The sequence below is a fragment of the Symphalangus syndactylus genome, chromosome 24 (genome assembly GCF_028878055.3).
Source record: "Symphalangus syndactylus isolate Jambi chromosome 24, NHGRI_mSymSyn1-v2.1_pri, whole genome shotgun sequence".
NCBI lineage: Eukaryota > Metazoa > Chordata > Mammalia > Primates > Hylobatidae > Symphalangus > Symphalangus syndactylus.
Window position 1 is genome coordinate 46026348 of NC_072446.2, and position 15925 is coordinate 46042272.

At 41.9% G+C, this 15925-nt stretch overlaps 1 protein-coding gene across 3 annotated transcripts; it reads left to right on the plus strand.

Moving 5' to 3' along the window:
• Positions 1-203: 203 nt before the first annotated feature.
• Positions 204-15536, plus strand: PRNP (prion protein (Kanno blood group)). Of its 3 annotated transcripts, none has more exons than XM_063633460.1 (2): positions 204-445; positions 13170-15536. In XM_063633460.1, exon 2 carries the CDS (start codon positions 13175-13177, stop codon positions 13934-13936), a length of 762 nt encoding a protein of 253 aa, XP_063489530.1. In that variant the 5' UTR covers positions 204-445; positions 13170-13174; the 3' UTR covers positions 13937-15536. The 3 variants fall into 3 exon arrangements, with proteins under 3 accessions (XP_063489530.1, XP_055122210.1, XP_055122211.1); XM_055266235.2 differs by having other exon boundaries at positions 264-445; positions 13165-15536; XM_055266236.2 differs by having other exon boundaries at positions 368-441; positions 13165-15536.
• The last annotated feature ends 389 nt before the right edge of the window (positions 15537-15925 follow it).

Sequence of the window (15925 nt, forward strand, 5' to 3'; positions counted from 1 at the left end):
ATTGCTTCCTCATTCCCGAGCCTTTCATTTTCTCGAGTTCTCCATTATGTAACCGGGAGCTGGAGCTTTGGGCCGAATTTCCAATTAAAGATGATTTTTACAGTCAATGAGCCACGTCAGGGAGCGATGGCACCCGCAGGCGGTATCAACTGATGCAAGTGTTCAAGCGAATCTCAACTCGTTTTTGCCGGTGACTCATCCCCGGCCCTGCTTGGCAGCGCTGCACCCTTTAACTTAAACCTCGGCCGGCCGCCCGCCGGGGGCACAGAGTGTGCGCTGTGCCGCGCGGCAATTGGTCCGCGCGCCGACCTCCGCCCGCGAGCGCCGCCGCTTCCCTTCCCCGCCCCGCGTCCCTCCCCCTCGGCCCCGCGCGTCGCCTGCCCTCCGAGCCAGTCGCTGACAGCCGCGGCGCCGCGAGCTTCTCCTCTCCTCACTACCGAGGCAGGTAAACACCCGGGGTCGGGGGAACGCGGGCGGGGGCAGGGGAGCCGCGGGGGCCGAGTGAGGACCCCGGGCCTCGGGTTCCAGGCGCAAGGGTGCCCGGCCAGGCAGGGTCGAGACCCCGGTGAGGAGGGGCCGGGGGCTGCCCCGCGGGCGCGTGACGCGTCTCGGGCCTGCCCGGGTGCGCTGGTCTCGGCTCTTAGGTGAGGCGGCTTGGCTTCGCTTTTCACGTTAGGAGAGCTCCCTTTACTCCGCGTGGGGGGCTGGGAGAGCTGACGGAGCCCCGATAGGGAGGTCGGTGGCGCCGGGGTGTCTCAGCTCCCCCCTGCACCCCACGTGGGTCTGGCCCAGCGGGCGATCGCCGGCGCCCAGGGAACTCCCGGAGGGCCGCCAGCGGGCTCTGCAGGGCGCGGGGCGGGGAGGGACGCCTGGGGGCCGCGGGGCTCGCGCTTCCCGCCCGTTGGCCGCCCCTCGGAGACCAGGATCGGGGCCCAGAACGCCCCTTGGCAAGGCCTGGCGCTTCCGCGATGCCCAGAGGGTGCTTGGGAGGGATGGAGAGGGGGGCGCCCGCTGGGGGAGTTACGGGCGCCTCGGTGCCTCCCGCCGCAGCTGCAGCGTTTCTCCCGGGAGGCGGCCCGGTCCTTCATCCTCGCCGCCGGAGCTTCTCCGAGGGAGGCCGCAGTTTTGCGGCCGTCGCCACCGCCTGGGGAAGGGGCCCACGCGGACGGGCGGGCGGGGGCGGGGCCTCGGGCCTCGGCGGGGGCGGGGTCCGGGGAGGCCCCACCCTCTGTTCGCCAGGGGCGAGGAGAGAGGAGCTGCAGGTCTGCGGCCTGGCTCTAGGTGCGACGGCGGACGCCAGCTTGGCCAGTCACATTCCTCCCAGTCCCGCGGGAGGGAGAACACTGGCCATGGGGGGCTCCAACGAACAACCAGCCTCGGATGACGACCCTTGGGTCACCGGTCTCCCCACCTGTGCGGCAGGCGCCTTCACGTTTCATTATTAAACAATGGGGAGAAATCCATGTTTACTGTCCTTTTTAAGGAATTTTTTGCTCTTCTCTTTGAGGTGGCTGTAGAAAATAGATTTTTTTTAACCTCGCAATTCCACCACCGTCACATCCATCCTCGCCATCGCAAAGCCACAGCTCTCCGTTTTTGTTTCCTAGCCTCCAGATTCTCACACAACACAGTGCAGTTTCACTGCTATAATGATGAGGCTCTTCATGGCCGCGTTATTTTCTTGTTCTTAGAGCATCACGGTTTAATTAGCAGTTCCCCATATGATTTGAGGTGTTTCCCGTTTCCTTAGGGAAAACTCCTGGTAGAATAGGATTAAGGATTTTTACAAATGTAATTATCAAAAACATAGGAACAGGGAATTGGATAAATATGTTAAACTTCTGGAAAAATCAACAACGCTCTTAGATTTGTAGATTAAAGGAAAAAATCACCAGCAGAAAGGAGCAATTTTACTTACACAAACACGGAGAAGGACTTACAGTGAAAAAAAGCTAATCAGTAAGGGGAAAAGCAGGCAGAGAGGTAGGATGTGATTTGTATGTTATTTGTATCTAACACAAGTCTTCCACACTGAAAGGAAAATATTAAGATTATAATAGATAAATGGCAAAATGATGAGTCATTTACACAATAAAATGCAAATTAGAGCATGTTTGGGTTATCATTTTACATCTATTAAAATAACCAAAATAATTAATCGTAACAGCAACCCTTGCTGGAAGGTTGCCCAAAACTTGGCATTTTCAAGTGTCTGGGGAGGTGGCAGGGCTTTGGGGTCACAAAGATGGTTCTGCAGTCAATTCTGTGGCTTTGGACAAGCTACCTAATTTCCTGATCCTCCTTTTATCCATTCATAGAATGGAGGAAATGGTAGGTACTTTCTGCGTCTGTATGTATTAGTTATTGGGGGCATTTCGAACCAGTACAAACCTTTTGTTAAGCAATCTGGTGATGCATTAAGAAGTTGGAAGCTGTGACCCAGAAACTCCACTCTTGAGAATTTACCTACAATGGAAGAAACAAACAAATAAAAAAAAAAAACAGGCATGTATTCCTAGCAGAATGATCTAAAATTAGAACACCTGGAAAAGAGCCTAAATGTATAACACCAGGGCAGTAGCTAAGAAAATTATGACACATTAACTGAAATGAACATTATGTAACCATCAAAAATCATGATTTTGGAGCCTGTGATATGTGGGGAGAAACTGATAAGTAAAAAAGTGGGTTATTAACTGTACCTGCTTACTCTAACATGAATGCATATGTGAAAAATCTGAAAGGAAAAGCACAGAAAATGGACGTTTTCATTGAAATTATCGGTGATCTTAATTTTCTTTTGGTGAATATATTTCTCTCACTAAATAAGGACATTTAAAAAATAGTTCACAGGTTTTAATTTTTTAAATGAAATGGACCCACAGTTTTCTGTAAGAGAAAGGAGAGATTGTTATATTTGCTACTTAGAATAAAAGATTTTTAGCCAACAACCTTGTTTCCTTTTTCAAATATTTTTCCATTGTTTTAGTTGATTAATGATTTAGTAATTTGTATATTGGGTTTTTTTAAGAATCAGTTCTTAGATTCATTTATCAATTCTAGTTTTTTGTTGTTGTTTTTAAGGACTCCTGAATATTTTTCAGAACTGAACAATTTCAGCCATGTCTAAGCTTTCTGTCTTCCTGGAGGCACAAATCTAGTTTAGCTGAACCACAACAGATTGTACATATCCTGCAGAACCTCTGTGGTCTTAGGAAGGTTGAAAGTCACCAACTGTCACAGAAAATGAGGGTCAAGAAAGGCTGTCATCACAAGCTCCTGATCCAGAGGCCCCTTGGGTCCATCTGTGTAACTCACACCTCATTGCATCATCATTTCTTGTAAAATCAGCTTAATTTTGCAGAGAAATGGCCACAGATTTTTAGAATTATGCTGAATTATGTAAGGGAGCAGCCATTTTAAAAATAATGTAATAAAATAACAATAATAACATAACAGAAGTTTCTGCACCGCACTGACACTGAACATGGCTCTCAACCAACTGGCCAAACCAAGGTGAAAGATTCTGCAAACTTCAGTTTTAACTTACTTTGTCCATTCTCCCTTTTCAGATCTTATTTCTTCTTCCAAGGCAACTATATCCACTGTGAACTGCTGCATATTAAACATTCAAAACATGTCTATATCTAACCCAGTGATGGCTACAGCATTATAAAATAACTCCTAAGTGAATAGTGTGTGCAGCAATTCTCACAGCTGGGAGAATTTTTTTTCTCAATGTGTTAACCAGTCCTTTTTCTCCAACTGCATTCTACTTAAACTGTTACAGTATTGTGTGATCACTTTAAGGGAGGTAACCCTTCAGTGAAAAGCATTATAAATGTTGAAGATTAGACCCCTGAGGATCTAGCACTGAAGCCTGATCACGGGTGCCAATTCCCTGAGAAGCTTTTATAGATTCCCAGATCCCATCACTAGGCACTCTCTGACTGGCTTGCAATGGGTTCCAGCAATGTTGTTTTTTAAAAGCTCTTCAGGTAATTTTGATGATGGACCAGGTTGGGGACCCTTTGCTCTGTTCAGTTTGTGGCTTCTGGGTGCCAGTGAGAAACCCCTACCCACAAATTTTGCACAAAATTTTTTTCAGCTTACATCAAGTTCTTTATGGACCTCAAAAAATTAAAATATAACAAGGGAATTTACTTAGCTCAGAAGAAACAAGGGACACTATGGGGTGAAGGTCGGGGGCTGTCTGACATTTGCCCCTTCCCAATGTAACTAATTAAGCTTCAAGCTGTAATGTGTTTTATGGGCTGGAAGGCTTTAGTGGCTATATTTGGATCTCAGCTCCAACACCTTGGACTGTTACAACCTTGGGATAAGTTCTTACCAGCTCTGACTCTCACTCCCCATCTATACATGAGAATAAGATGAACGGGGTAATTTATAGATTTTTTGGTACCCTCTCTCTAGTTCCACTGTTTTACCATTCTGCTCATGCACCGATGCCATGTGATCTTATTGTAGCTTTGCACTCTGACACCTGGCAGGTCAAGTGCACCCTGGATTATCTTCTCATTAAAAATTTTCTTCAGTCTTTTGAGTTTTGAGTATAAGTTCATAATGTCTTTTAAAATCTCTTTTGAATTCTTTTTCAAATTTATTTTTTCTTTGACAGATAAGATTATATGTATTGTGTACAAAATTAGAAAGAGAGCTTTTCCTCCTCTAAGATCTGAAATAAGACAAGAATACTCACACGCACCAGTTCTATTCAACACGTGGTACTGCAAGTCCTAGCCAGGACAGTTAGACAAGAGAAAGAAATAAAGAGCATCCAAATTTGAAAGGAAAAAGTTAAATTGTTCCTATTTGGAGATGACATGATTTTACACTAATAAAACCCTAAAGACTCCACCAGAAAACCATTAGAACTAATAAATTCAGTAAAGTTGCAGGATACAAAATTAACATACAAAAATCGGTAGTGTTTCTGTATGCCAACAGTGAACTATCTGGAAAGAAAGAAAAGGAAAGTGCCATTTACAATAGCTACAAAATAAAATATTTCAGAATAAATTTAGCCAAGAAGGTAAAAGATCTCTACACTGAAAACTGTAAAACACTGATTAAAGAAATTCAAGGAGACACAAATAGAAAGATAGCCCGTGCTCATGGGGGAATAATTAATGTTGTTAAAATGTCCATACTACCCAAAGTGATCTACAGGTTCAATATAATCCCTATCAGAATACCAATGACATTCTTCACAGAAATAGAAAAAACAATCCTAAAATTCGGTGAAGGTGGCATCTTTGTCTCATTTCAGATCTAAGAGGAAAAGCTCTCAATTTTTCACCATTAAGTATGATGTTAGTTGTGACCTTGTCATATGTGGCCTTTATTGTGTTGAGGTACAATCCTACTATACCTAATTCATTGAGAGTTTTTATCATGAAAGAATGTTGAATTTTGTCAAACCCTTTTTCTGCATCTATTGAAATGATCGTATGGTTATTGTCTCATTCTGTTACTGTGATGTATCACACTTATTGATTTGTGTATGTTGAACCATCCTTGCATCCCTGGGATGAATCCCACTCTATCATAGTAAATGATCTTTTTAATGAGCTGTTGAATTTGCTTTGCTAGAATTTTGTTAAGAATTTTTGCACCTATGTTCTTCAGGGATATTGGCCTATACTGCCATTTTCTTGTATGTTTTTGTGGGATTTTGACATCAGGATAATGCCGGTTTCTCCTGTTATTAATTTCTAGTTTTATACCATCATGCTTGGAAAAAAAACTTGATAGGATTTCAGTCTAATTAAGTTTGTTAAGACTTGTTTTATGGCTAACATATGATCTATCCTGGAGAATGCTCCATGTGCTGTTGAGAAGAATGTGTATTCTGCAGCTGTTGGATGGAATGTCCTGTATTTGCCTGTTTGGATCCATTTGGTCTAAGTGAAGTGTAAATCTAATGCTTCTTTATTTATTTTCTTTCTAAATCACCTGTCCAAAAATCTAAGCGATCCAAAGCAAACAGGGGGTTATAAAATTACCTTTGAATTCTGACTGAAATTGTGTTTACTTTGTAGATTATTTTCTGGTGACTTGGTATCTTTCAATATTGGTTTCCTGAACAAAAAATGTTGTATGTCTTTCTCTTTTTCCAGTCTTCTTTTATGTCTCAGTAAAATTTTGTAGCTTGCCTACTACTTATTTTCAGGTTAAATCCTAGATATTTTCAATTTTTACTGCCATTATGCATGAATGTTTTTCCCCATGAAATGTTTAACTACAGCTGATTTAGGGACTCACTGAGTTTTGATTTGTTGATTTGAAAAACTACCACCCTGTTAAGCTCACATATTTATTCTAAGACATTTTTTGAGATTTTCCTGAATTTTCCAGGTAAAAAAATTATACCTAGATGAATTTATAGAACAATCTAATAGCATAAAAGCAATAGATTATTGTTCACCACATTAATGGGAATGCCTTTCCTCTTAAAATTATGATATCTTGGGCTTTGTGTTTGTGACAGCATTTCTTTATGATGGAAAGAGACTATCCTTCCAGTTCTATAGAAACGTTTTAAAAATAGCTTAAATTTCTAAAAATTTAGGAATGATATTGATTTTCATTGAAAACTTTTCAACATCCAAAGAAAATCTTTTTTTCTTCCTAACCTATTAATAGAGCTCCTGATTTTCAACCATTCTTGTATTCCTAAAATAACCCATATTGGTCATAATGTATTCTTTTACTAAACTGTTAAAATAAGTTGGGTGCTGTTTTTTTAGATTTTGGCACCTGTGTGAGAGGAGGGTGCCATGGCAGGGTGGCTAAGTGTGCCCACCTGCATACTAGCATTTGAATTTTGGCCCTTTATCCCATTGGCTCTAAACACTACATCTCAGGTGAAGACGCCCAAATGTTTATCTCTACTGAGTTACAGATTCCTAGAACAATTGCCTAAATTGATACTCCCACTTGAATGTCTCATAGGTGTGGCAAAGTTTACATGTCCATACTGAAACTCTTGGTTTTCTTTCCCAAGCATGACCCTCCACCAGTTTGTCCTATTTCAGTAGATGACATCACCGCCATCTCCCTGGTTATGGAAGCCCCAGACCCGGGCAACTCTCACTCCTCCATCCACTCAACCAGCAAGTCTTATTGGCTCTTTCTGTAAAATATGTCTCATTTATTCACAGCCTGCTAGCTGCATGGACTCCATCCCAGGCCACGCCACCATCTTCCTGCAGTAGTTTCTTAACTGGCCTCTCCATTCCCTTTCTTGTCCCACTAAATTTTCTTCTATTTAAGAAAAAATGTTTTGTAGACATGGGGTTTCACCATGTTGCCCAGGCTGGTCTCAAACTCCTGGGCTCAAGCAATCCTCCTGCCTGAGCTTCCCAAAGTGCTGGGATTATAGGCTTGAGCTGAGCTTTTTAAAAAACATTCTATGATGTTACTATCCTATTAAGACCCTTTAATGGCTGGCTCCCCACTGCTTTCAGAGGAAGATAGAAATTTCTCTCTGTGGACCATGAGGCCCTCATGATCTGACCCTTACCACCTCCCTAGTCTCAGCAGTCCACCTGCCACTGTCTCATGGGGCTCCACAGATTTGATCTCCTTTTTAGTCCTTAAGCCCACCAAGCTAAGTATCTTATTCACAACTGTGTCCTCAGCCCCTAGCACAATTCTTGACCCTTAGAATTCTGACACTTAAAATATGTGTTAAGCTAATCAATAAATTATTGTGCCAGGCGTGGTGGCACAATAATGTGTTGTGGGTCACTTATATATAGCTGTGGCTCACACCTATAATCCCAGCACTTTGGGAGGCTGAGGCCTGCAGATTGGTTGAGCCCAGGAATTTGAGACCAGCCTGGGCAACATGGCGAGACTCCATCACTACTAAAAATACGAAAAAATAACCAGGCGTGGTGGTGCATACCTGTGGTCCCAGCTACTCAGGAGGATCACTTGAGCCCACTGGGTGGAGGTTGCAGAGAGCTGAGATCATGCCACTACACTTTGGCCTGGGTGAGACCCTGCCTCAAAAAAAAAAAAAAGGTTATGGTACTGTAAATATTATATTACAATGTATAATTTTTGACAGATTTTTTTCTCCATTTCTTCTATGGTTATTGGTCAGTTCTAGTCTTCTATTTTTTTTTTTAAGCTGACACATACTGGCTGGGCATGGTGGCTCACACCTGTAATCTCAGCACTTTTGGAGGCCAAGACAGGAAGATCTCTTGAGCCCAGAAGTTTGAGGCGAGCCTGGGCAACATAGCAAGACCCCATCTCTACCAGAAAAGAAACAACAACAACAACAAAAAGAAACTGGCACATACTAGTTATTCCATAAATATTTGTTAAATGAATTAATTCTAAAGTTGATTTTTATAATTTATATCTTAATAGAAAGACATCTCAGAGATTTTTTATTCATTAAGGAAAGTTGTATATAGTAATTTATTATCCTTTTAAAGCATTCTCTAAGGCTGTTTCCCCTTATAGAGATATGTTTTCCAGTGATGTGTGTGTGTTCCATTTTCAAATAACTCTTAATTTTACTTAGAAATTCCACATTTTTCTGGGTTTTATTAAATTCGATTTTCATCTCTATTATTAATTTATAACTATGACAGTTTATTTTGAAGTTTTCTGTTTTCTTCTTTTTGAGTTGAATAATCATTTACTTTATTTCACTTCTTCTATTCAGTTGTATTATCCATGTTCCTCTGATAGCCATGTAGGTTCCAAATCCTCACATTTTTCAACTTCCTTAAAAAATTTTTTTTGTGCTATCCTGATAAGCATTAAGTGTTATATCATTTTTTTCATTTTTATTATATTCTTAATGATTTTGATTGTCTTTTTCTATCCTTTTGGGTTTCTTAGGTAAATTATCAGTTATATCTTTTGGCCATTTTTTTCTGTTGGAATTACTGTCTCTTACTGCTCTGTAAGAATTCCTTGCAAGTTCTAGAAATGAATCCTCTGTTGATTTTAAGTACTAAAGTCCCTTTTACCATTGTGTACTCTTTCTGTTAACTTTGTCCAGAGTCAGGTTTATCATGCTGAACAAGAATCTTTAAATTTTAATTTTTAAAAAAAAATTTTTAAGTTCAAGGGTACAAGTGCAGGTTTGTTCCATAGGTAAACTTGTGTCATGGGAGTTTGTCATACAGATTATTTCATCACTCCGGTACTAAGCCTAGTACCCACTAGTTATTTTTCCTGATCCTCTCCCTCCCCCAGCCCTAGGATAGGCCCCAGTGTGTGTTGTTCCTCTGCATGCGTCCATGTGTTCTTATCCTTTAGGTCCCACTTATAAATGAGAACATGTAGAATTTGGTTTTCTGTTCCTGTGTCAGTTTGCATATCCCTGCAAAGAACATGATCTCGTTCTTTTCTGGGGCTGCATAGTATTCGATGGCATATATGCACCACATTTTCATTATTCCGTCTATCACTGATGGGCATTTAGGCTGATTCCATGTCTTTGCTATTGTGGATAGTGTTGCAATGAACATACATGTGGATGTGTCTTTGTAATACGATGATTTATATTCCTTTGGATATATACCTAGTAATGGGATTGCTGGGTCAAATGGTATTTCTGTCTTTAGGTTTTTGAGGATGTAATCAAATTCATCCATTATTTGCCTTATGGTTTGTGCTTTTTGTTTAAAAAGTTCTTCCCCCATTCCTCCTCCAGGTCACAAAGACATTTGCCAGTATTTTCCTCTTCTAGCGCCAAACTTGTACCTTTCACATGTAAGTCTTAGATCCATCTAGAGTTCACTTTTGTGTGTAGTTAGGGATCTAGTTTTCTTTTTCTTGTTTCCCAGAAGCATGAAACCTTCCTCCTTTATTGATTTGTGGTGCCCACGTCAGCACACATCAAGTCCCTGTTAAAGTGTATCTACATGGGTTTCTCTCTCAACTTGCTTTTCTGTTTCCTTTGGTCTCTCCATCTATTCCTGAGCTTTACCATCCAGTCTTCGTCACTGTGGTTTTGTAGTGATTTCGTGTCTGCTTTGGCAGATTCCCTCCTCTTTACACTTTTTTTTTTTAAGATTGACCTTGTTATTCATGGACATTTTCTTCCCCATGTAAGTTTACTGAACTTCTCAAAAAATCCACCTGGAATTTTAACTGGCATTTTATTGAAACTTCCAGTTCCTTTTAGGATAATGGACATCTTTATAATACTGAGTTATCGCCATCAAGACCATGGAATGCCTCTCCATTTTTTTCAGATCATCTTCTATGTTCTCTGTATTAGAGTTACAATGTGTCACCCATCAGAAGTCTTTTCTTAGTTAAGTCAATTCCTAGACACTTTACAGTTTGGTTGTTACTTTGAATATCTATATTTTCTTCTGGTCAGTTATTGCTAGTGTAGAGGAATGCCATTGGTTTTTGTAGGCTGACCTTCAGTCCCACAACCTTACACTCTAGCATTGGTTCTCATGTTACCCCTGTTATTCTGTTGGATTTTCTATGTGCACGATCACACTAATTGCAAATAGTGTCAGCTAGAGCACTTTCCTTGCCATTCTTACACCTGTTACTTCTTTGCATATGGCCTTGGACAGCACCTTGAGTCCCATGACAACGGATGTCCCTGTTGTGTTTCTGAGTGTATTCTCAGCATTCTTCTTAGTAATAAACAGGTATTGACCATTACCATATACTTAGTAGGATATCTTGAAATATGCCAGAGGACTAGGCCACTACCTGACTGGTGACAGAGAGTATCTTAGATGAATAGGCCCCCAGACATGCCAGTGTCCTCTCTCACCACCCATCTCCACTCCAAAGTTGTCTGGCCCCACCCACCTTCTGTGCCTGGTTCTTCTCCTCTGTGCTTCTCTCACTATGCCATGTCCTCACCTGTTCAGGTGTCTCTAAGAGCTCATAGATCCTTAACTCTTACAGCTTTAAATGAGGCACATTCAAAGCCCGACTGAGTGTCATTCCCTGCAGTCTCCTCTTCCTCCCATCTTACCCATTTCAGGTAATATCTCCAGCCAGCCAGAGTCTACTGCAGTAGCTGGCACATGAAATAAATGTTTATTTAACTGAATTGAAAATGTTAGCTGGCCATTGTCAAAAATACTATTTTGTAAATTTATAAATATGGTTATCTTTGTATATCCATTATAAATATTTAATATTTAGTTTGATTATTCCTTATGCTTTATAACATGTGTTTTCCCATTCATTCATTTGTCCAGCATTTATTTTGCATGTCTATGGGTCAAGCGCTCTGTCTAGGAACACTGCTGTGAACAAAACCAAACCCCCGCCCTAAAGGAGCCTACATTCCCGTGGAAAACATGAACAATAAGCGCAGAGGAAATAACATAGTATCTCAAGTAGCTGTCACTGCTCCAGAGAATAATGAAGCCAGGAAAGGGGGTGGGCTAGGGGGTGCTATTTTAGGTAGAGTGATGGGAAGAGCCCCACTGAGCAAACTTTAGCCACATGAGTAGCTGGAAGAAAAGCCTTCTAGGCCCAGGGAACAGCAAGTGCAACAGCCCTGAGACAGGATGGGCTTGTCAGGTTTGAGGAGCAGTGGGAGGCCTGAACCAGGTCACATGGGGCCCAGCCAGTATGGCCACGACTTTGTGTTTTATCCAGAGTACAAAGGAGCCTCACTGAAGGACAAGGGAAGTGGCATGATGTGACCCGCATGTTAAGAGGAGAGCGCCCAGTGGCAGCCAGGGGAGGAGCAGGGAGGCTGGTTGGGAGGCTGTTGTAGGAATCAGGTGAGAAGTGATGGAAGCGCCGAATAAGATGGTCACGTTGGAAAATGTGAGAAGCTGAGGTGCTTAGCATTGATTTTCAAGGTAGAGCTACTGAGATTTGCTGATAGATCCAATGTATGCTGTGAGAGAAAATTCAGTCACTCTAGAGCATTGGCTGGATTTGTCACCCATTGCAGTGAATGGAGAAGGTGCTGACATAAAAGCCATTTAGACAGAAAGCTACTGACTGAGGGGATGGTGCCCTAGTTTGATTTCCTGGGGTGTATGAGTAGCAGGGAGGCCAAGAGGTGGGCCTCACGAGATTATGGGGGCTACATCAGGGAAGCAGGCCTGCAAAGAACCTGCCCCACAGACCCCCACCTAAAAGAGCCTCCAAAAACCCTAATTGGCATGACCTGAGTACTTTAACTCTGCTTGTAACTTTCAAATATATTTTGATTTGCTTATGACCACCAAGGCAAAACTTCCCATTTCAATGTTAGTAGAAACATAAACAAGATGTTAATTTATTTATTTGATAATTCTTTTTATGAATATTATCCAATTTAGTCATTAGCTCTGAAGGAGATGAAAAATAATTTTCTAATTTTTAAAAAAATTTGCAGCTAATTGGGTGATAAAGGTAAGGGGTTTCTGAGTTCACAAAAATGTTCTAAAATTGACAACAGTTATGGTTGCATGTTTCATTAAATGTACTAAAAACCATTGAACTGTACATGGTATATGGTGAATTATATGATATGTGAATTATATCTCAACAAGCTAGGTATTGTTTTTTTAAAAAATAAAAATAAAAAAGGAGAAAGAAAGAGGGAAAAAAATTACAGATCATCCCAGCACTGAGGACAAGACTAACTTCAGTGTTCCAGTATATGCCATTTTAGGTTTTATGGCACACAGTGATGATTTGGAGCCTATAATTTGACCTAGGGTACAGCAGGTACTGTTTAGCAATCATTTTACTATTGTCATAGGTCTCTGTTCTTGGAGCTAAGTGCCCAGGGTAAATGAGATCTTTAATTTGAAAAGAGATTTTTGATTTGATGAATGTACATTCTCCAAAGGGTCATAAATTGTCATTCTGGATGTTTGATCTGTTTGTTGTTTTGGTACAAATTTAAAAGAAAATAAATCACTCATAAAATGTTAAATAATGAACTAAAATTCATTCGTCAAATCCATAACTTAGGGTCACATTTGTCCTTCGAGCAGGAGAAAGAGTTGTGTTCACCCTTTTCTTACTTTGCTTTTGTCCTAAGTGCTTCAGAGAAGTACGGGGGGGAACAGTGTTTCTGCTGAGCATCTGATGCCATTGCTATGCACTCATTCATTATGCAGCAAACATTTAGTAATTTCAACATAAATATGGGACTCTGACGTTCTCCTCTTCATTTTGCAGAGCAGTCATCATGGCGAACCTTGGCTGCTGGATGCTGGTTCTCTTTGTGGCCACATGGAGTGACCTGGGCCTCTGCAAGAAGCGCCCGAAGCCTGGAGGATGGAACACTGGGGGCAGCCGATACCCGGGGCAGGGCAGCCCTGGAGGCAACCGATACCCACCTCAGGGCGGTGGCGGCTGGGGGCAGCCTCATGGTGGTGGCTGGGGGCAGCCTCATGGTGGTGGCTGGGGGCAGCCCCATGGTGGTGGCTGGGGACAGCCTCATGGTGGTGGCTGGGGTCAAGGAGGTGGCACCCACAGTCAGTGGAACAAGCCCAGTAAGCCAAAAACCAACATGAAGCACATGGCTGGTGCTGCAGCAGCTGGGGCAGTGGTGGGGGGCCTTGGTGGCTACATGCTGGGAAGTGCCATGAGCAGGCCCATCATACATTTTGGCAGTGACTATGAGGACCGTTACTATCGTGAAAACATGCACCGCTACCCCAACCAAGTGTACTATAGGCCCGTGGATCAGTACGGCAGCCAGAACAACTTTGTGCACGACTGCGTCAATATCACAATCAAGCAGCACACGGTCACCACAACCACCAAAGGGGAGAACTTCACCGAGACCGACGTTAAGATGATGGAGCGCGTGGTTGAGCAGATGTGTATCACCCAGTACGAGAGGGAATCTCAGGCCTATTACCAGAGAGGATCGAGCATGGTCCTCTTCTCCTCCCCACCTGTGATCCTCCTGATCTCTTTCCTCATCTTCCTGATAGTGGGATGAGGAAGGTCTTCCTGTTTTCACCATCTTTCTAATCTTTTTCTAGCTTGAGGGAGGGGACATCCATCTGCAGCCCTTTTAGTGGTGGTGTCTCACTCTTTCTTCTCTCTTTGTCCCAGATAGGCTAATCAATACCCTTGGCACTGATGGGCACTGGAAAACATAGAGTAGACCTGAGATGCTAGTCAAGCCCCCTTTGATTGAGTTCATCATGAGCCGTTGCTAATGCCAGGCCAGTAAAAGTACAACAGCAAATAACCATTAGTTAATCTGGACTTATTTTTGGACTTAGTGCAACAGGTTGAGGCTAAAACAAATCTCAGAACAGTCTGAAATACCTTTGCCTGGATACCTCTGGCTCCTTCAGCAGCTAGAGCTCAGTATACTAATGCCCTATCTTAGCAGAGATTTCATAGCTATTTAGAGATATTTTCCATTTTAAGAAAACCCGACAACATTTCTGCCAAGTTTGTTAGGAGGCCACATGATACTCATTCAAAAAAATCCTAGAAATTCTTAGCTCCTGGGACGCAGGCTCAGTCCGCGGGAGCATGAGCTCTGTGTCTACAGAGAACTGGGGTGATGTTTTACTTTTCATAGTATGGGCTACACAGCAGCTGTTCATCAAGAGTAAATATTGGCACAACACTAAACCTCTGGCTAGAGGACATATTCACAGTGAACATAACTGTAACATATATGAAAGGCTTCTGGGACTTAAAATCTAATGTTTGGGAATGGTGCCCTTGGAGGCAACCTCCCATTTTAGATGTTTAAAGGACTTATATGTGGCATTCCTTTCTTTAAACTATAGGTAATTAAGGCAGCCGAAAAGTAAATTGCCTTCTAGACACTGAAGGCAAATCTCCTTTGTCCGTTTACCTGGAAACCAGAATGATTTTGACATACAGGAGAGCTGCAGTTGTGAAAGCACCGTCATCATAGAGGATGATGTAATTAAAAAATGGTCAGTGTGCAAAGAAAAGAACTGCTTGCATTTCTTTATTTCTGTCTCATAATTGTCAAAAACCAGAATTAGGTCAAGTTCATAGTTTCTGTAATTGGCTTTTGAATCAAAGAATAGGGAGACAATCTAAAAAATAGGTTGGAGATGACAGAAATATGATTGATTTGAAGTGGAAAAAGAAATCCTGTTAACGTTAATTAAAGTAAAATTATTCCCTGAATTGTTTGATATCGTCACCTAGCAGATATGTGTTACTTTTCTGCAATGTTATTATTGGCTTGCACTTTGTGAGTATTCTATGTAAAAATATATATGTATATAAAATATATATTGCATAGGACAGACTTAGGAGTTTTGTTTAGAGCAGTTAACATCTGAAGTGTCTAATGCATTAACTTTTGTAAGGTACTGAATACTTAATATGTGGGAAACCCTTTTGCGTGGTCCTTAGGCTTACAATGTGCACTGAATCGTTTCATATAAGAGTCCAAAGTGGACACCATTAACAGGTCTTTGAAATATGCATGTACTTTATATTTTCTATATTTGTAACTTTGCATGTTGTTGTTTTGTTATATAAAAAAATTATAAATGTTTAATATCTGACTAAAATTAAACGAGCGAAGATGAGCACCACCTCCCGTGTCTGCAGTTGTATTTCCTGGTGCTCGCCCTGTGTTGGGACCGTTTTGGGTGTTAATCTGAGCCAAGTGGCGCTTTCAGTCCTCCCTTCTCAAGTGATGGCCGATGGTTCACGCAATTCCCCCTGTTCCTGCCCTCGTCCTCACTTCCCAGTCACCCACTAGTTCATCTCTGCGGCTTTTGCATTTTCTCCACAAGTATGTAAGCTGATAAACAGCAAAGGCACTATTGCAGCAGGAGGAACAGTCTGGGAGCTTTTTATCAGTCCTGGATTTAGAAATAGATTTTCTTGATTAAAATGAAAATTAACAAGCTCTAAAGAACTGCTGACCCTTGAACAACACAGGGATTAGAGGCACTGACCTCCTGCACAGTCAAAAATC